The 20305-nt window shown below is 37.6% G+C and overlaps 1 protein-coding gene across 2 annotated transcripts in view; it reads left to right on the top strand.

Moving 5' to 3' along the window:
• Hook3 (hook microtubule tethering protein 3) overlaps positions 1 to 20305 on the top strand; it is a 140922-nt gene that overhangs the window by 104099 nt on the left and 16518 nt on the right. The window contains exons 14-18 of one of the 2 annotated variants that reach the window (XM_042679498.1): positions 1441 to 1510; positions 5229 to 5369; positions 13634 to 13721; positions 15874 to 15879; positions 17884 to 17918. In XM_042679498.1, the coding sequence (XP_042535432.1) occupies positions 1441 to 1510; positions 5229 to 5369; positions 13634 to 13721; positions 15874 to 15879; positions 17884 to 17918 (340 nt within the window). The remainder of the gene's footprint in view (positions 1 to 1440; positions 1511 to 5228; positions 5370 to 13633; positions 13722 to 15873; positions 15880 to 17883; positions 17919 to 20305) is intronic. The other variant, XM_042679499.1, reaches the window with a different exon arrangement.

Raw genomic sequence — 20305 nt, forward strand, 5'->3', positions numbered from 1 at the left:
AAACAACTCAAAAACTGGAAGTGGTGCTGTGGTTCAAGCGGTAGAGTGCTTGCCTTGAGCTGAAGAGCTGAGGGACAGCGCCCAAGCCCAGAGTTCAAGCCCCACAACCAACCGGGAAAAAAAAAAAGGCAAATATTGTATGATTCCACCTATATGAGATGTCTAGAATGAACAAATCATTGAGACAAAGTAGAAAGATTACTTTGGAGAAGTAACATATATATAGTTATAGTTATATAGTTACAGTTATGTATAGATAGTTATTGACTAATGATAGTGAATTTCTGATATGGGTGTTGAAAATAGTGGTAATTCTTACCAACATAGCCTTATGAATGTCACAGCATTAAGAATGTTACACACCTGTCTCCAGACAGTTACCAAGAAGTTTCTAAGACTGTGGCTATGTTGCATTTCTCTCTGACTTGTTTTTTCCCTCTTCTTGTTTAAATTTCAAAAATACTTTAAAATGTGTACCCTTTCAAGGCATCCAATGTCACTGTGACAAATTAAGATAATATAGATAAAGCTTGAGTTGGGAAAAAAAGAATGCTATACAGCTGTACTCATAAAAATGGTTAAAATGAGCTGAGAGCAGTGGCTCATACCTGTAATCCTTAGGAGAATGAGAATGGAAGGAATACAGTTTGAGGTCCATCTCAACCAATAAAAAGCTAGTCATGGTGGTACAAATCTCAGCTACACAGCAAGTGAACTAAGAGAATCATAGTCCAGGCCAGCCAGCTATAAATATGAGATCCTTTTTTTTTTTTTTTGTCGGCCGTGGGGCTTGAACTCTGGGCCTGGGCGCTGTCCCTCAGCTCTTCAGCTCAAAGTGAGCGCTCTACCACTTGAGCTACAGCGCCACTTCCTAAATATGAGATCCTATAAGTGATGGCCTGCCAAACAAGGGCAAGGTCCTGAGTTCAAACCCCAATACAATATTTCAAAAGAAAAAAGAGGGCTGGGAAGGTGGCTCAGTGGTAAAGTGCTTGCCTTGCATGCATGAGGCCCTGAATTCGATTCCTCAACACCACATAAGCAGAAGAAAAAAAAAAGCTGGAAGTGACACTGTGGCTCAAGTGGTAGAGTGCTAACCTTGAGATGAAGGGCTGAGGGACAGTGCCCAGGCCCAGAGTTTCAGGCCCTACGACCAGACCAAAAAAAAAAAGAAAAATGAATAATTATTTCATCTTCAACTGAAAAGAAATGGTTATAATGTTAAATAACTTTCTAAGACTACTGTGGCATGGTTTTTTTATTTGAGAAAAATTACTTATTTTTCCTATATGAGGCATAGGTTTCTTGGTACATTTTAAAAAAAAATACTGGTGCTTTTAGCTATTAAAATAGCTCAAGGTAGGGATTTCTACAGAAATTTGAATCACGTGACTGAAAGATGGGTTTTCATTAACCTTGTATTCATGTCTCTATTTATAGGGTTAATACCCCTGGGAAGTCAGGAATCTTCAGACAGCCTTGCAGCAGAAATTATTACACCTGAAATCAGGTAAGGAAGTGGTGATGTTTACAGTCACCTTACACAGTATTTCTGGAGAAAATTTACAATATAAAAAGCACAAGTTTGGCCAGGCACACTGGTGGTTAATACCTGTAATCCTAGCTACTCAGGAGGCTGAGATCTGAGGATCACAGTTTGAATCCAGACTGGGCAATAAACCACTCAAAAACCAGAAGTGACACTGTGGCTCAAGTGGTAGAGTGCTAGCCTTGAGCACAGAGAGGATCAGGGACAGTGCAGGCCCCTGAGTTAAAGCCCCACAACCGACCCCTCCAAAAAATAGCATGAATTCCTTTATTAGTGAAACTTTAAAATGAACTCCATATTGAATTTTCAGTTTTTCAGTGCATTTTCTTCTCTGGCATCCAACAGACATTTTTCTCATTTTGATTTAAGACATACATAGCACACTAATATATCCTAAGCTTGGATAACCTCAGTGAACATTTAGCAATGAAAATACCTGTTTCAAAGATAAGAGTTATTAGCCTGTAAAATAATTGAGTTTTTTTTTCTACTAATCTCTTAGAATAATCTGGGAAAGATACAGTGCTGTAGATCAAAGAAAATCTTCCTATCTGTACTCTTCCATAGTACCTAACTTTTTTATTTAGCCATAGCATTTTTTGTTGTTGTTGGTCATGGGGCTTGAACTCTGGGCGCTGTCCCTCAGCTCTTCAGCTCAAGGCTAGCGCTCTACCACTTGAGCCACGGCACCACTTGGGGCTTTTTCAGTTTATGTGGTGCTGATCCCAGGGCCTCATGCATTCGAGGCAAGCACTCTATCAGCCATAGCATTTTTGTTTTGTTTTGTTTTTGTTTTTGTCAGTCATGGGGCTTGAAATCTGGTCCTGGGCCCTGTCCCTCAGCTCTTCAGCTCAAGGCTAGAGCACTTGAGCCACAGTGCCAGTTCTGGGATTCTGAGTGGCTTATTGGAGATAAGAGCCTGAAGGACTTTCCTGCCAGGCGGGCTTTGAATTGCAATCCTCAGATCTCAGCCTCCTGAGTAGTTAGGATTACAGGCATGAGCCACCAGGTGCCCAGCTAGCCATAGCATTTAAAAAATTCATTTCCTACCTTTTGTGTATATGAATGAAAAATGGAGGAGGGAACCAAGCAGCCAGAAAAATGAACCATCCTGAGCATGGCTTTTACCTTTTTTTGGATCTGTGTGTCCCTTTCTAAAATGGTCACTAGTTTTGATTCTTTTTTGATAACATTTTTGAAATTTTAAATGAGTAATTGTTATATGAGCTTTTTATCTTGAAAAATTGAAATAACTATTCAAGTACTCATTGAAGGAATAAAGATAATTTGATTGATTAGTATTTAAGCTTAGCAAACATAAGGAGTATAATGCAGCATCAAGACTAGGAACATCTTATCTTTTACTGTATATTTCTGTGCTTTGAAGCACTATTTTATATCATCAAAAGTCATAATTTTCCTATATCCAAAAAGAGCTATCAACAAAATGAAATGGTAAATACTGATGAAAATTTCTTAACATATGTCATAGATATTAGGTTAATGTTAGATATTTTACATTGATAGTAAGGACATTAAAAATTAGGAGCCTCAACTTTAGGATAAAAGATAAAAGTGGTATAACTCCAGAGCAAATAACCAGTATATTTTTCTTGTCTAAGAGAATTACTTTTCTGGATATTAATCTTAACAAACTAATCAAATATATATACAAGTAGTATAAAGCTAATCATCATCAACCTATAAAGTTCATAATTGATAATAAATATTTAATAATTAGGCATTATTAAATAATAATATTTATATTTTAATTATTAAATAATTAAAAGCATGATTAAATAATAATTATTTTATATATCCTAATATATGGTTTAAAATACTGAAGAATAATTGATAGTATGAAAAGATTATGAGATTTTTTTAACTTAAGTGACAAGTTCCAATGCAACATATATTGTATTATCAGTCTTTTTAATTGTTATCTTTAAATAGTTGTAAAGGAGGTGTCCAATTTAACATGTCCATTTGTATGTGCAGTGTATTTGTTGGTCACTTTTTTTGAATAAAAAATTGTATCAACCAAGTGCCAAGGCCTATAGTTCTTGCTACTCAGGAGGTTGAGATCTGAGACTCATGGCTCAAAGCCAGCCAGCTCAGGCAGGAATGTTTGTGAGATACTTTACCTCCAATTAGCCACAAAAAGGTCAGATACAGAGCTATGGCTCAAGTGAGAAAATGCTAGCCTTGAGCACAGAAACTCAGTTATACAGCACACAAGCTTTGAGTTCAAACCCCAGGACCAGCACCAAAAAAGAAAAAAAAAATTGTATCAGAACAGAATTAAGAGGCTATGTTTCAACAATTATTTTGCAACATTGAGTTAAAGGGATTTTCTTTTTATTTATACTTTTTTATACTTTTATTTATACAGCAAATGTATTTACTTTATAATTGAGCAATATAAAGTCAATGTTTCCTACATATAAAATATATTAACTTCTACCTAGGCATTGGTTAATTCATGTCTATAATCCTAGTTACTCAAGAGGCTGAGAGGTGAAGACCTAGGCTCAAAGTCAGCCCAGGCAGGAAAGTCCATGAGACTCTTATCTCCAATTAACTACCAAAATTCTGGAAATGGCACTATGGCTTAAAGTGGTAGTGCACTGGGCTTGAGTATAAAAGCTCAGGGGCAGCACCCCAGGACTAACAAAAAAAAAAAAAGAAGAAGAACCTTAATTTTTTGAATTGAATCACAAACATGAATCATTTTAATAGCAAAAGTGAAAATGTTTTATAAAACTTATGGTGTTCACAAAATTAGAAGTATTTTTTCTGTTTTTTCATTTTGGGTTTTTTGTTTGTTTTACATAGTAAGGACAGTTTTTTCATATTGTCTGGTATCTGATAGTACTGTCTCTATAAGGCTCTTTCCTCTGGAAAGAAAAGAGTGGATTATATCGTTAAAACAAGTTAATTTTCAGTTATACTTTTCCTGCAGTACATGTGTTGACAAGTTCTGAGTAAATGTTGTGTGGCAGTAGCACAAATGATACAATTCAGTGACCTGATTTTACTACTCTGACTTGTAAGAATAGTTTTACATATATATGTAGGAGTGGGCATACTGTATATTCAAAGACAGTCCTCACTGAGTGTATTTTACCAGGAAGAGTATATTTTGGTCATTCAAGAGCATGTATTTAGAGATCATGTTTTCCCATGAGAACCAAAGAACAAATATATTAATCATATCTTAAATATTAGAGTCAGGAAGGAAGTAAAATTTGGAAATTCCTTCATTAAAAGTCATAATATAGCTGGGCACCGGTGGCTTATGCTAAGGAGGCTAGATCTGAGGATCACAGTTCAAAGCCAGCCCAGGAAGGAAAGTCCATGAGACTTATCTCCAATAAACTACCAGAAAACCTGAAGTGGCACTGTGGTTCAAGTGGTAGAACTAGCCTTGAGCTGAAGAGCTGAGGGACAGCGCCCAGACCCAGTGTTCTCAAGTCCCACAATGGACAAAATAAATAATAATGTTTAGAAAATTGATTTTTATAATCTCAAATTATTCATTTTGAAAAGAACTTATCGCAGGTACTTCATTATTTTTCATTTGTAGTCTGTTTATTGAATCTGTAACTATGTATGGCTTATTTTGATACCTGTATTGAATTAATGTATCAGGTAATCGGTTTTTATTTTTCTCCTTCAGGGAGAAACTTATTCGGCTCCAACATGAGAATAAGATGCTAAAAATTCATCAAGAGGGTTCAGACAATGAAAAAATTGCCTTATTGCAGAGCCTTCTAGATGATGCAAACTTACGCAAGAATGAACTGGAGACAGAGAATAGGTATAGTATATATGAGTCAGCTTCAGCACAGCTTCTCCTTCTTTGCCTTGATTGTAATTCCCTTAAACAGAGATTTGAATTGTATTTTTTAAATGGCTATTGTACTTCCTTTTGACAGTAATCTATTTCTTTGCTTTTGGACTTACCAAAGAGTAGCATGCTTTTTTTAAAAATTAAGTAATTGTACAAAGGAGTTGTAATTTCACATATCAGGTTAGAAGTACAGTGCATCTTGATCAGTGTCACCCTTTCCATTGTGCTCCCTTATTTTTCCCCATTTCAGGCCTTCTCATGCTCTTTTTCCTGTTTAATTTTATTTTTATCTCTAAGTAGTTATACAAAGGAGTTACTATTCAACAAAGCAGTATATCTAAATACAATGAATCTTGATCAGTGTCACCCCTTCCACTGTTTTCCTTCTTTCCCCACCCCATCCCTACTCATACTCTTTATAGCAACATTATCCTCTTAATTTCTTCAAGATGATACCAAAGCTGTAGTCTTTCTAATAAGATTATCTAGAGGATTATCTATATATGGTGGTTTGTGCCTATAATCCCACTACTTTGGAAATAGAAGCAGGAAGATCTTGAGGCCAAGGCCAGCCCAAAGTATCAAGACTCCATCTCCAAAACAAATTGTTTTAAAAAGAGCTAGTAGAATAGCTCAAGTTACAGTGTTTTGCTTAGCATGATGGTTCTCAATTCAATCTATACTTCTCCCCAAAAAGTAAAAAAAAAAAAAAAAAGATAATTAAAAAGCAAGCTAGGGTCTGGGAAGTGGGCTCAGTGGTAGAGTGCTTGCCTCGAATGCATGAGGCCCTGGGTTCGATTCCTCAGCACTACATAAGCAGAAAAAAGCCGAAAGTGGAGCTGTGGCTCAAATGGTAGGGTGCTAGCCTTGAGTTGAGGAGCTGAGGAACAGCTCCTGGGCCCAGAGTTCAGCTGCCATGACCAACAAAAATAAATAAATAGCAAGCTAATCTTCAATTCCAATCTTTTACAATTGTATTTTATAGTTTATGATCAGGTTAAACCCTATCCCTTTCTCACTGACTGTTTAAAAAGATTACTCTAGGCCAGCACTGGTGGCTCAAGCCTGTACTGCTAGCTACTCAGAATGCTGATATATGAGGATCACAGTTCAAAGCCAGCCCAGGCAGGAAAGTCCATGAGACTCATTATTGCCAATTAACTACCAGAAAACCGGAAGTGGCACTGTGGCTCAAGTGATAGAGCGCTCGCCTTGAGCTGAAGAGCGCAAGAACAATGCCCAAGCCCAGAGTTGAAGCCCCATGACTAACAACCAAAAAAAAAAAAAACAAAAAAGAATATAGAAGTTTAACCAAGCAATCACTATTCTACTCAAATGTTTTTTGGTGTGTTTGGGTTAATACATTCTTTTAAAGCCAATTATATTAAAATCAGTAGTTTTCTCTGACAGGTTACTTTTCATATTTTGTTTGACTTGTCTCAGCACATTTCTGTTTCTGAAATCCTTTACAGATAACAATTGTAATCACATAGTCTTTTTTCTCATGGCCATAATATATTCTTCTTTTTAGGGATTTGAACATTTTTTTGTGGGGCTTGAACTCAGGGCCTTGTGCTCAGCTATGTTCACTCACAGTTGGTGCCCTGTTTCTACTTGAGATATATCTGCAGTCCATCATTTTGCTGACTACTTGGAGATATAGTCTGGTGAATTTTTCTGCTCTAAGATCCTCAAATCTCAGCCTCCTTAATAGCTAGTATTATAGGCATGGCCACCAGCACCAGTAGATTTGTCATTTTTATTAATAATTTTCTGTTATGACAGATCTGTGTTCTTTTATGCTTGACTTTATATTTCTCAGGTAGGAGTCAATCTTCTCAAGTAACCTGGTTGTGGGGCCTGAACTCTGGGCCTGGGCGCTGTCCCTCAGCTCTTCAGCTCAAGGCTAGCACTCTACCACTTGAGCCACAGCGCCACTTCCGGCTTTTTTTCTTTTTTGCTTCTTTGGTGCTGAGGAATTGAACCCAGGGCCTCATGCATGCAAGGCAAACGGTCTACCACTGAGCCATCTTCCCAGCCCTCAAGTAACAATTGTGACTTTTCTGTATCTTTCCATTCTTCCTGTAGGTTTAAGTTCTCAAGCTGTGGAGATATGAAACTGATTAAAAGAATATCATTGAGCATGAACTGGAAAACATTTTTGTACATGAACTCTTAGAAATATAGTGAATGAGTGCCTTTAAAAAAAATACTTGGATGGGGCTGGGAAGGTGGCTCAGTGGTAGAGCGCTTGCCTTGCATGCCTGAGGCCCTGGGTTCGATGCCTCAGCACCACACTTGAGCGCTGTGGCTCAAGTGGTAGAGCGCTAGCCTTGAGCTGAAGAGCTGAGGGACGGTGCCCAGGCCCAGAGTTCAGGCCCCACCACCGGACCCAAAAAAAAAAAAAAAAATACTTGGAGCAGAGCACTGGTGGCTCACATCTGTAATCCTAGCTACTCAGGAGGCTAAGATCTAAGGATTGCAGTTTGAAGCTAGCCCAGGCAGTAAAGTCCCCATGAGACTCTTATCTCCAATGAACTTCTAAAAAAAGCCTTACGTGGTGCTGTGGCTCAAGTGGTAGAGCACTTGAGTACAAAGAAGCTTAGGGACATTGCCCAGGTCCTAAGTTCAAGCCCTAGGACCAGCAAGAGAGAGAGAGAGAGGAGAGAGAGAGAACTGAAGAGAAAAAGGTTGAATAAGTATAGCAGCGGAGCTCACTGGACACTGATGAAAGTGAACTATACATCATGAGACAGGAGGGAGGGACTGGAAGAGAATGAGGGACTGGGAGAGGATGAGGGAACAGAAGACACTATATGAAAGGAAATATATTCATTACCTGACTCATGTAATTGCAGTCCCTCTGTATATCACCTCTGTAACAGCAATAAACTATTTTAAAAATAAAAAATAAAATTACAATGTCCAGCCAGGCCAAAAAGAAATGGATAAGAATTAAAATTAGAGGGGCTGGGAAGGTGGCTCAGTGGTAGAGCGCTTGCCTTGCATGCATGAGACTCTGGGTTCGATTCCTCAGCACCACATAAGCAAAAAGAAAAAAGCCGCAAGTGGCACTGTGGCTCAAGTGGTAGAGTGCTAGCCTTGAGCTGAAGAGCTGAGGGACAGCGCCCAGGCCCAGAGTTCAGGCCCCATGACCGGACCCAAAAAAAAAAAAAAAAAAGAATTAAAATTAGAGAAGATGGAGAAAGAAAGGTTATAGCATCCAGTAGTCTTACAGTCTCTGCTTTGGGTATTTTGTGGGTGCCCCTTACTAGTTTTTGCCTCTGGGATGCTTTTTTTTTTTTCTTTTTTTGCCAGTCCTGGCAGGGCCTAGGTGCTGTCCCTGAGATTTTGTGCTGTGGCTCTATCACTTGAGCCACAGCTCCTCTTGTGGCTTTTTGATGGTTAATTGGAAATAAGAGACCCAGACCCTAATAATCCCTCTTTTATTTGCAGACTTTTCCTTTTTTTTTAACCTAGGGTTCTAATATGAAATATGCAACTGCTTGTCTTTGTCTGTCTGACTTATTTCAACTTAACATGTTGACCTTTCAGTTCCCATCACTTTTCTGCAAATGGTAGGATTATGCTCTTAACAGTTAAATAAAACTTCATTGTTTATACATACCGTATTTTTTAAAATTCAGTCATTCTAGGCCGATTCCATTAGTTGGCTGTTGTGAATAGTGCTGTAATAAACATGAGTATGTAGCTATCTGTATTGTATGCTGACTTCAGCTGGATCATATGATAATTCTAATTTTTAGTATTTTGGTGAATCCCTTTGCTGATTCTTTAGTGGCTCTAATTTGTATTTCCTTCAGAAGTATAATAGAATTCCTTCATCTCTATGTCCTTGCCAGCATTTTTACCTTCTAAGTAATAGATACTCTAACCAGGATGAGATGACATCTCATTGTAGTTTCCATTTGTTTAGTTTCCCTGATAGCTAGAGATATTGAGCATTTTTTTCTTTTCTTTTTTTTGGGGGGAGTCCGGTCGTGGGGCCTGAGCTCTGGGCATGGGCGCTGTCCCTCAGCTCTTCAGCTCAAAGCTAGCGCTCTACCACTTGAGCCAGAGCGCCACTTCCAGCTTTTTTCTTTTTTTGCTTATGTGGTGCTGAGGAATCGAACCAGGGCCTCGAGCATGCAAGGCAAGCGCTCTATCACTGAGCCACCTTCCCAGCCCATGAGCATTTTTTTCTATGTCTATAATTTCATTTGTCAGTTCTAGCTTTTGTTTCCTGAGCTACTGAATTCCTATCTAGGAAATTACTGCCTATGCCATTATCTTGAAGTGTTTGCTTTTGTGTTTTCTTCTCATAGTTTCAAAGTTTCTAGGCTTAAATTAAGGATTTTGGTCCATTTTGAGTTGATTTTTTTATATGGTGAGAAATTATGGTTTACTTAAGAGTAAAACCCTTCTACTTAGGGATTTTTCAAGCACCATTTGTTAAAGAGGCTATCTTTTCTTCAGTGGATGTTTTTTGGCACCTCTTCCAAAAATCAGTTGGCTTAAAAGGAGTGGATTTATTTTCCAGCTTCTCCATACTGTTCCTTTGGCCTATGGATCTGTTATTATACTCTGCTATCTTTTGTAATCAAGTATGATTGTGGTTCCTTTAGCACTGGTCATCTTCTTCATGATTGCTTTGACCATTCAAAATCTTTGGTACATGAATTTTAGGATTATTCTTTTTTTATATGAGGAATGTTATTGGGATTTGGGGATTGCATTGAATCTATAAATTGTTTAGATGGTATGGCCATTTTCTGTCTGTATGTATGTATTTAATTTTGGTGGTCTGAACTCAGGACCTTTGTTCTTGCTAGGCAGGTATTCTATCACTAAATCATTCATTTATTGCTCTTTTTTTAGGTTTCTTTTCTTCTCTTTTCCTTTTTTCTTTTTTTTTGTTCTGGTCCTGGAGTACAGGAAGTACACCCATATTACTTTTTGGTTGTAGCTATTTTTCAAATACTCTGTTTTTGCCAGGGTTTTCCTGGACTGTGTGCCTCCTCTTTATACTACCTGTCTCTTTATTATTACAATTGAAATGCCATCACTTTCCGATTTTTTTGTATAGATTTTAATTGTAAAAATACTGTACAGAGGGGTTACAGTTACATGAGTAAGGTAATGAGTACATTTCCTATCAAGCATTGTTACGCCCTCCTTTGTTTTTCCCTTGCCATTCCTTCCCTCCCCACCTCCCCAACTCCTTTCCGCCATCCCCAAGTTGTAAAGTAAGTTTTCAGCATAGTATCTTGTATATCACATTGTTACAATGGGTCAACCTGTATCCTTATTTCAGCATTTTGTTATTTCCCTACCGCTCTCCAAATTAGTAAAATGTATATACAAGATGCAGAGCACTGGAATCAAATACAGAGAAAACAGGAATTATACCATGGGGAAAGAACATACAAAAGAAACAAAAAAAAAATCACATGGTACATTATAAATACATTAAAAACAACAGCAAGAAAGATAAAACCACTTGTGTCCATATCTTGGGGTTCATTTCGCTTAGCATCATCTTATATGGTCATATGTACATAGTTTTTTACTTTTTCGGCTTGTTCTAGTTATTGCAAATAAGAGAAACCATGGACCTATGTTTCTTTAGGCCTGGCATACTTCACTTAGTATAATTTTTTCCAAGTCTTTCCATTCCCTAACAAATGGGGCAATGTCATTCTTTCTGATGGAGGCATAGAATTCCATTGTGTATATATACCACATTTTCTTCACTCATCTACTTACTGAGGGGCATCTGAGTTGGTTCCATATCTTAGCTATGGTAAATAATGCTGCGATAAACACAGTTGTGCTGGTAGCTTTAGTATAGCCTTGTTTGTGATTGTTCGGGGAAATGACTAAAAGTGGGATTGCTGGGTCATAGGGGAGCTCTATGTGTAGTTTTTTGAGGAACTTCCATACTGCTTTCCAAAGTGGTTGAACAAGTTTACACTCCCACCAACAATGCATTAGGGTTCCCTTTTGGCCACCTCCCCTCCAGCATCTATTGTTACTAGATTTCTTGATTAGAGCCATTCTAACTGGGGTAAGGTGGAATCTCAATTTTGTTTAATTTGTATTTCTTTTATGGCCAGAAAAGTTGAGTATTTCTTCATGTGTCTATATTTTAGAGACCCTTGTCCGTTGTGTTGGTAGTGAAGATCTTCTCCCAATCCGTGGGCTTTCTGTTGATCTTGCTAGCTATGTCCTTTGCCATGCAGAAACTGCAGTTTCATGCAATCCCATTTGTCCAAACTTTCTTTGTTGTGTTTCTGGGTCTTTATTTAGAAAAATTCAGCCTGTGCCAAAGAGCCCTAGAGTTTCTCCTATTCCTTCTCATAATGTTTTCAGGGTATCTGCTTTGACTTCGAGGTCTTTGATCTATTTGGAGTTGATTCTGGTGCAGGTGATATATAAGGATCTAGCTTTAGTTTTCTACAGGTGTTTAACCAGTTTTGTCAGCACCATTTACTGAAGAGGCTGTCTTCGTTCAAGTCTATTTTTTTTTTTTTTTAGCTCTCTTATCGAAGATTAGATGGCTATAGGTCTGTGGATTCATTTCTGGGTCTTTGGTTCTATTCCATTGGCCCTCAGATCTGTTCTTGTGCCAGTACCAAGCTGTTTTGATTACTACACTCTCAGAGTTTTATTGGTTAAAATGGGTAGTCTCTTGAACTTCTTTCCTGGCATTTAATTTCTCCCTCCTGAATAGCAAAAATTTCAGATGTGAGCCACTGTATTTGGCATGGCTGACCTTTTTAGTAATAGTTCACAGTCTAAAATGCAGTGTGTGTATTCTAAATTTTTATATTTTCCTCTTCTTGCAAGTCTTTAATATCAACCCAAAACCTAGGAAGTAGAACTGATCTAATAGAGAACACAGCACAGTAAGCTGGAGAACTTAGGAGTTTGTGTGATTGCCATTATTAAAGTTTGTTTTGGTTATTCCTGTTTGCGCCAAATTTGAGAATTGTTGATTATGTGATATATTGCACATACTTAGTATTTGATATTAAGTGAAAAGGATATTGTCTGATTGTTCCTCTTCTGATTTCAGCCTTTTCCTCATACCATTCTTTTTTTTCCTCATACCATTCTTGAATTTTGTTTTTTCTATGCATCTCTGGACATAATCTTAAGTGTCTTGAATTATCTCTCAACCTTAACCACAGAAGTATTTTATTTGCTATTACAGTTTCAGTTGAAGTTAAACCTACTCTACCTCCTCCATGGAGTTGTTGATTTTCTGAGCAGTCATGATTTCTGTGTGTCTCTGTAAACTGCTTTGAAATAACTATATTATTGTATTTGTTGTTCTTTTTTGTTTTGGGGGTTGGGAGTTTTTTTGCCTCTCCATTTGACTGTACATTTCTTGGGGGCAGGGATAGCTCCATCCTATGCTGAGCATGTAGTTTTTATAAACACACTGAAATGAATTTCAGACAAATACTGAAATAATTTGTTTAAATTTGTCTAACAATACATTACATTTGGAATCATCATTCAAAATCCCAAGCACTGTAACAAACACTGTGAGGTAGTACCAGTCACACTTTTAAGATTCAAGTAAAAAGGCAGAGCACATACCCAAGTTGATAAGCTGAGGGTGTGTTAGAACTACAGTCCACCCTGCCTGTTGAGGCCCTGTGCTAGTCAGTCTGTAATGTCCTCAAGGCCAGAAGAATAGGTCTCTGGCTTTCAGACATGTGGCACTGGGATTCTAGCTCTAGAGTTAGCCAACTCATTGGAAATTGCAGACACTTTATAGTGTCCTAAATTTTATAAAACCTTTAGGTTTTGTGTATATTTTGGTTTGGTTTTGTTTTCTTATCTGCATTTTTAATCGAACTATATATGTGTATTTTTGTGTATATATGTATTGTGTGCATGTATGTACGTACGTATGTATAGCTCTATGTTTTACCAAGAAAAGGAAGAGGAAAAAAACAGAAATTTGAAGCATATGAAAAACAAACTTTACTCATAAATGAGGCTGCTATTTATAACATTAGGCTTTCATTTGTTAATGATGCTTTCTCTGTAATCAACAAGACAGCCAAAGGACTTTTGTTGCTAATGAAATCAGTTTTTGTAATGGCAGTCAACAAATAAAGGGACACTTATTATTCCAAAAAAAAAAAAAAGACAGCCAAAGGAAAAATGGTATAACAAGCCTATACTTAGAAAATTAATGTATATTTGATTTCTAGGCTCGTGAATCAAAGACTTCTAGAAGTGCAATCACAAGTTGAAGAACTACAAAAATCTTTACAGGATCAAGGCTCTAAAGCAGAAGATGTAAGTTTTAATATGCACTACCATGGTCCAAAATTTTCAAAATGTTGAGAAAAGCATAACTTTTCTTTTGGAAGATGGTCTCTATCAGAATAATTTGGTGTTATACTAGTTATAAAAAAAGACACATTTTTTTCCTTTTTACTAGCATTCCTTGTGAAAAGGCCCAGACTATATTGACTCTTTCATATTTACTTTGCTGAAAAATTATCAGCTAAGGAATTGAGACTTTATGTTTTGAATTTCAACTTCAAGGCAAAATATGGGGATTTTTTTTCTCTGATTAAAATGAAAACAAAAAAAAAGAGAGAGACAGACAGACAGACAGACAGACAGAGAGCCATGAACCAATGATGCATGCCTGTAAATCCTACCTACTCAAGAGGCCCAAAACTGATTTCGAGACAGCCCAGGCAGAAAAGTTCACCCGACTTTATCATCAATTAACTAGAAGAAAAGCTGGACTGAAAATGTGGCTTAGCGCATGAGGCCCTGAGTTGAAGCCTTAGTAGGAGAGGAGAATATGAGAGAGAGAAAGAGAAGGAAGCGGGCAGGAAAGGAGAGAGAGAAAAAAGAGATATGGCTTCAGGGGTAGAGTACCTGTCCAGCAAGCACGAGGCTCTGCATTCAAACCCTAGGGCAGAAAGAGAGAGAGGGATGTTTCACTGGTAATTTTTAATGCAAACTTGATGTTTAAGAAAATAATGCCATCCCTAGAATGCCAATAATCTCTATAATTTTAAATTCCTCCTACATGTCTACTTCCCCATGCTGAAGTTTTAAAGATTTCTTTAGTACCCTACATATTACAGCACAACTCTTCTGTGATGGCATATACTCCATGGAAAATAACACTGTGTTGAGCTGTTGAAGACAGGAAATCCATGGTTTTCTTCACTTCTACATGCAAACCATCCTTTACAGGGATTAGCTAGCACATTGTTACTCAGTTTCTAGTCAAAGTATAAATAACTTATTACTGGCAAATCCTTTACATTTATTGAAAAGTATAACTAAGACTTATAAAGTGCTCAAAATAATGTAGGAGGGGAAGCAAATTTTGTTGATCCATCTTTGCTTCAGCCAGCTGTTTGGTTTTCCTGTTAAATTGTAAGTTGCTATAATCTCTGGCATTTGAGTATAAACCTACTTATCTTTTTTCCATTGAAATAAACTGGTGTTCTGCCACTTATGCCACATCTCCAGGCTGTCTTTGAACCATAATTGTCTAGATCTCAGCCTCCTAAGTAGCTAGGATTACAGTTTGAGCCCAGCAGAGTTTATTCCTTTAAAAAAAAAAAAAGAGAGAAAGAAAGAGGGCTGGGAAGGTGGCTCAGTGGCAGAGCGCATGCCTTGCATGCCAGAGGCCCTGGGTTCGATTCCTCAGCACCACATAAGCAAAAGAAAAAAGCCAGAAGTGGCGCTGTGGCTCAAGTGGTAGAGCGCTAGCCTTGAGCTGAAGAGCTGAGGGACAGTGCCCAGCCCCAGAGTTCAGGCCCCATGACTGGTCCCAAAAAAAAAAGAAAGAAAGAAAGAAGAGAGAGAAAGAAGGAAGGAAGGAGGGAGGGAAGGAAGGAAGGAAGGAAGTTTGCCACAGCCTATCTGGTAATGTTATCTGGTTCTAACCTAAGCAGAAGTTCCCTCTCAGCTCTTTTCTGTCTGTAGACTAGATTCAGGTGAAAACTCTGTTTCAAGGCTCTTCTTCAAATGCCTTGATGGTTTTTGTCTTGCTTTTCTCTTCACTCACCTACAGTATTGTATCTGAACAGTAACCTTCCAGATGGATTGGTCCCCTCTGTGAAGAGCAACATAATTTTCTACCTTTTTCTGTAACAGTCTTCTCATATCTTAGGTCAGAGTAGGTTTTTTTTGCATATTTTTTATTATTTTTACGTCATTTGCTTTTAGTATGGGTGCAGAAAAGCCTTGTTAGATCTAATCATATGGATAATTTGAGATAGCCACAGTATATAAAACTCCAGAGAACAAGACAGGATGAGGAATCCATAGAAGAATGAAAATGTACAGTTCTGCGGGAAAAAAATGTATCTTTTACTTAATGTTCATAAATTACTAAATTGTTATTTCTCTTGATTGCTGTGTTTGCTTCATACTAATATGTCTTCTCTGTCTCTTGGCATGGTTTCTGCTCAAGGCTATTGTAAGTATGGCTTTCTGCTTGTTTTCATGTATTTACTACTTCTTAGATTTATATATTTATCTGATATCATAGGTGACAATACTGACATTTTAAATTAAGACAATTGTATGCAAAATGAATCTTTTAGCAAAAGCCAGGTGATGGTAGTACATGCCTATATCCTAGTTACTCAGGAGGCTGAGATCTAAGGATCCTCCTTTGAAGTCAGCCAGGACAAGAAAGTCAATGAAACTCTTATCGCTGGTTAACCACCAAAAATCTGGAAGTGGAGCTGTGGCTCAAGAAGTAGAGCACTACCCTTGAGCTAAAGAGGTCAGGGACATCACTCAGGCCCTGAGTTCAAGCCCCAGAACCAGCACACAAAAACAAAGTTATAAAAAGTTAAACCCTAGAAAAGTCTGTTCTTGAGATGTGGGTCTCTTCCCACATCTCACCCATACCTTGCTGTTTCGATAGTTTATTTATGTAAGTTACTTTGATAATAGCTTCCAATTGCAATCTGCCTCTTCTTGCACACATTTTTTTTGGGGGGCGGGGGGGAGGGTCCAGTTATGGGGCCTGAACTCTGGGCCTGGGCGCTGTCCTTCAGCTCTTCAGCTCAAGGCTAGCACTCTACCACTTGAACCACAGCGCCACTTCCAGCTTTTTTCTTTTTGCTTATGTGGTGCTGAGGAATCGAACCCAGGGCCTCCTGCATGCAAGGCAAGCGCTCTACCACTGAGCCACCTTCCCAGCCCTCTTGCACACATTTTAACAGTACCAGTGTTCCCTTTGGAGAGACCTTGTAGCAAAGAAAAGATGAGAGAGCAGACTATGGAGACTAGAAAAACCTAGGTTTTAAATTGAGATCTGCTACTTAAAAGCTAGCAAATATTTTCAGTCATATCTTACTCCTTTGTAAGATGGGGCTAATATTACAGTGTTGTCAGATATATATACAAGGCATTTGTACATGACATGCTCTACCATAGTGCTTGGCATATTTAATTATTATAACATCAACTAAGAGTTAAAATTAACTTTGTTAGAGTTTAATTAATTTGTACATATACATTTTGTACATAATTAAACTTTTTTAAAAATTACATTGTATCCTCTGTACTAAAGAAAATAAGCAATAATCAAAAGTAGTGAAGTTATTGTCTTTTTGTTTTTAATATGCTTTTCAGGAAGAGTGTGTGTCTGTGTGTCTGTGTGTCTGTGTGTGTGTCTGTGTGTCTGTCTGTGTGTGTGTGTCTGTCTGTCTGTCTGTCTGTCTGTCTGTCTGTCTGTCTGTCTGTCTGTGTGTGTCTACTAGTCCTGGGGCTGTCTTGGGTGCTGTCCCTGATCTATTTTGCTCAAGGCTAGTTAATTGGAGATAAGAGTTTCACAGAATTTCCTGCCTGGGCTGGCTTTAAACCATGGTCCTTATATACCAGCCTCCTGAGTAGCTGAAATTACAGACATGAGCAACTGGTGCCTAGCAGGAGAAAGTTTTTTTTAAAAATCAAGTCTAAGCTGCATTCACTACCAAATTAAAATCTGTGCATAATTGCCATTTTCCACATTTCCCATACCATCTTGTAAATTATTTATAACTGTGCATAAGTGAAAATGTACATAGTTCTGTACATATATAGAAATTGATCCAAGATCTTATTATGATTCAAGGATAAAAATACAGAAGATAAGTCTATCTTAGGATAAGTCTATTATTAGGGTATTTATTGGCCTATTGAGTCCAGGAATGTTGAGTCTTTATGAAAGTTACTTTGAAAGTCCTTATCTGACTATCAATAAAGGAGTTAAATATTCCATTTCTAGGTATTTTATACTAATCACCTGCACTTACGGACAGCTCTCTTCTTTTATTCAAGAGAAGTAAACTGGAATACATTGCTTTTTGAGCTCTTTGACCAAAGAAATTACTGAGAGCAAACTTTGTTTCTACTATATTCTTAAATTTTTAAAAATAATTTGTTGGTTAAAATTTTCAAGTAATTAATTTTTATTTTTCATTTTCAGTCAATACTTCTAAAAAAGAAGCTTGAAGAACATCTGTAAGTAGAAAAGTTGTCAAAACTCATTCTATTCTGGGAATAAGGTCTTTGTGTTAGGGCTGGAGAGGTCTTAGGCAATGGCATGTGTGTCCTTGATGATAAAGGTAATTCTGCTGCATATTAATAGTGTTTACAGTGTCATTTCCATCCAACATCTATAGCTCTGAACAGTGACTGTTTGAACTATTTTCTCACATTTTATGCTTCATATCTTGTTGAAATCTTTATAATCATAGTTAGGAATTTTGATGCTAAACAAAAAAGGCAAGAATTTTTTCCTTTTTTTTGGGGGGGGGTCCAGTTGTGGGACCTGAACTCTGGGTCTGGGCGCTGTCCCTCAGCTCTTCAGCTCAAGGCTAGCGCTCTACCACTTGAGCCACAGCGCCACTTCTGGCTTTTTTCTTTTTGCTTATGTGGTGCTAAGGAATCGAACCCAGGGCCTCATGCATGCAAGGCAAGCGCTCTACCACTGAGCCACCTTCCCAGCCAAAGAGCTTTTTCCTTTGAAGGGCTATGTAATAATTACTTTGGTCCTGGCCTCTGTCCCTATAGTCTGCATGGTAGCTTGAAAGTAGTCATGCACAGTATCAAATGCATTAGTGACTATATTCTAATAAAATTTCATATACAAAGATAGGTATTCAACTGCCTATAAGACTACAAGCTGCAGTTTATCAACCCTAAAGGGTAGCTACCTGAAGATTCCTTTTTCAATGTTTTTAATAGTACATACCTTAACTGACATGTTGAATTAAAACCCATTGTACAACTACTTAGAGTTAACAAATTTAAATATAAAACTTACCAGTAACATTTTCAAATATTTCCTTAAGTTACAAAAGATGAATATTTTTAGCTGGGTGCTAGGGCTCACATCCTTTTTTTTTTTTTAATCGATCATGGGGCTTGAACTCACAGCCTGCACTGTACCCCTTTGCACTTGAGCCATAGCACCACTTCCTCACCTCTTTAATCCTAGCAACTCAACTCTGGAGGTTTAAGATGTAAGGATCACAGTTCAGAGTAAGCCCAGAGTAAGGAGTCAATGAGACTCTTTTCTCCAATTAATCACCAAAAAAGCCAGAAGTAGAGCAATGACACAAGTGGTATAACACCAGCCTTGAGGTAAGAGCCTGAGGGACAGTGCTTAGGCCCTGAGTTCAAGCCCCAGTTCTGTAACAAAAACAAAAAGATGAATTAACTCTGATATTTCATAAAGAAATTTTCATCTATCTATCTTTATTCACAATTTTAGGGACGTTAATAATTTTTCTGACACCCAGTAATAACCTTAATTCTTTTTATCACTTTGTAGCAAAACTCCTTGCAGGAAATAAACATGTGATTATCATGCATTGATGGTCTGTTGGAGTGTTAAATGTTACACTGCACAAACCAAACACCTTCACCACAAAGATGATTTTAACTTGTTACACTATGATTTGAATGACAGTCTATACCCTGAAAATTTTACTTGTACTATTCAGGTTTTTATTAGCATCAACTAGTTGTACAAGGGTATTTCATTTTAACACGTCCATTTATGAATATGTTGTTCATATCCATAAATACATCTTGATCAATCACCACCATCCTTCTCTTTCTTCCCTATAACCCACTTCCTCAACCAGTCTCACTGAGTTTCTTTGTTCCACTTTCACACAGGATAAATTATTATATTTGACCTCCTTCCCCCTCTGCTTGTTTGCCTCCCTTCTAGTCCAATGTTTTTAAATATGGGAGATATATGTACAATATACCTAGTAAATGAGACTTATGATAACTAACAATAAGTAGATTCTTTATATATTAGAAAAACAAAGAGTATTTTTCCTGTCTTTGTATTCCTTTTTTTTTTTTTGGGGGGGGGGGGGTCTGGTCATAGGGCCTGAACTCTGGGCCTACGCGCTATCCCTCAGCTCTTCAGCTGAAGGCTAGTGCTCTACCACTTGAGCCACAGTGCCACTTCTGGCTTTTTTTGTTTATGCGGTGCTGAGGAATCGAACTCAGGGCCTCATGCATGCAAGGCAAGCGCTCTACCACTGAGCTACCTTCCCAGCCCCTTTCCTGTCTTTGTAAAGGATAAGAATTTGGTACACATAGGATGAGCATTCTGTTTTTGTTTTTGTGTTTTTCTTGTTGTTGTTTCCATCATTATTTTATGACAAATTAGCTTACCAAAGAGTCATTGTTCTGTATTAGTCATTTACATGGTAAAAATACCTTCATTAGGATGGATTTATTGCTGAAGATGGAGACTTATTAGTTTCATATGACTGTCATAAAAATTACCATAAAGACAACAAAAAACTAGTGACACATACCTAAGGAAGCTGTGAATCAAAATCTAGAAGCTCAGAAGGAGAATCTTCCATGTCTGTTCCTAG

Source organism: Dipodomys spectabilis, unplaced genomic scaffold (genome assembly GCF_019054845.1).
Source record: "Dipodomys spectabilis isolate Male_0828 unplaced genomic scaffold, ASM1905484v1 ptg000052l, whole genome shotgun sequence".
Classification (NCBI taxonomy): domain Eukaryota; kingdom Metazoa; phylum Chordata; class Mammalia; order Rodentia; family Heteromyidae; genus Dipodomys; species Dipodomys spectabilis.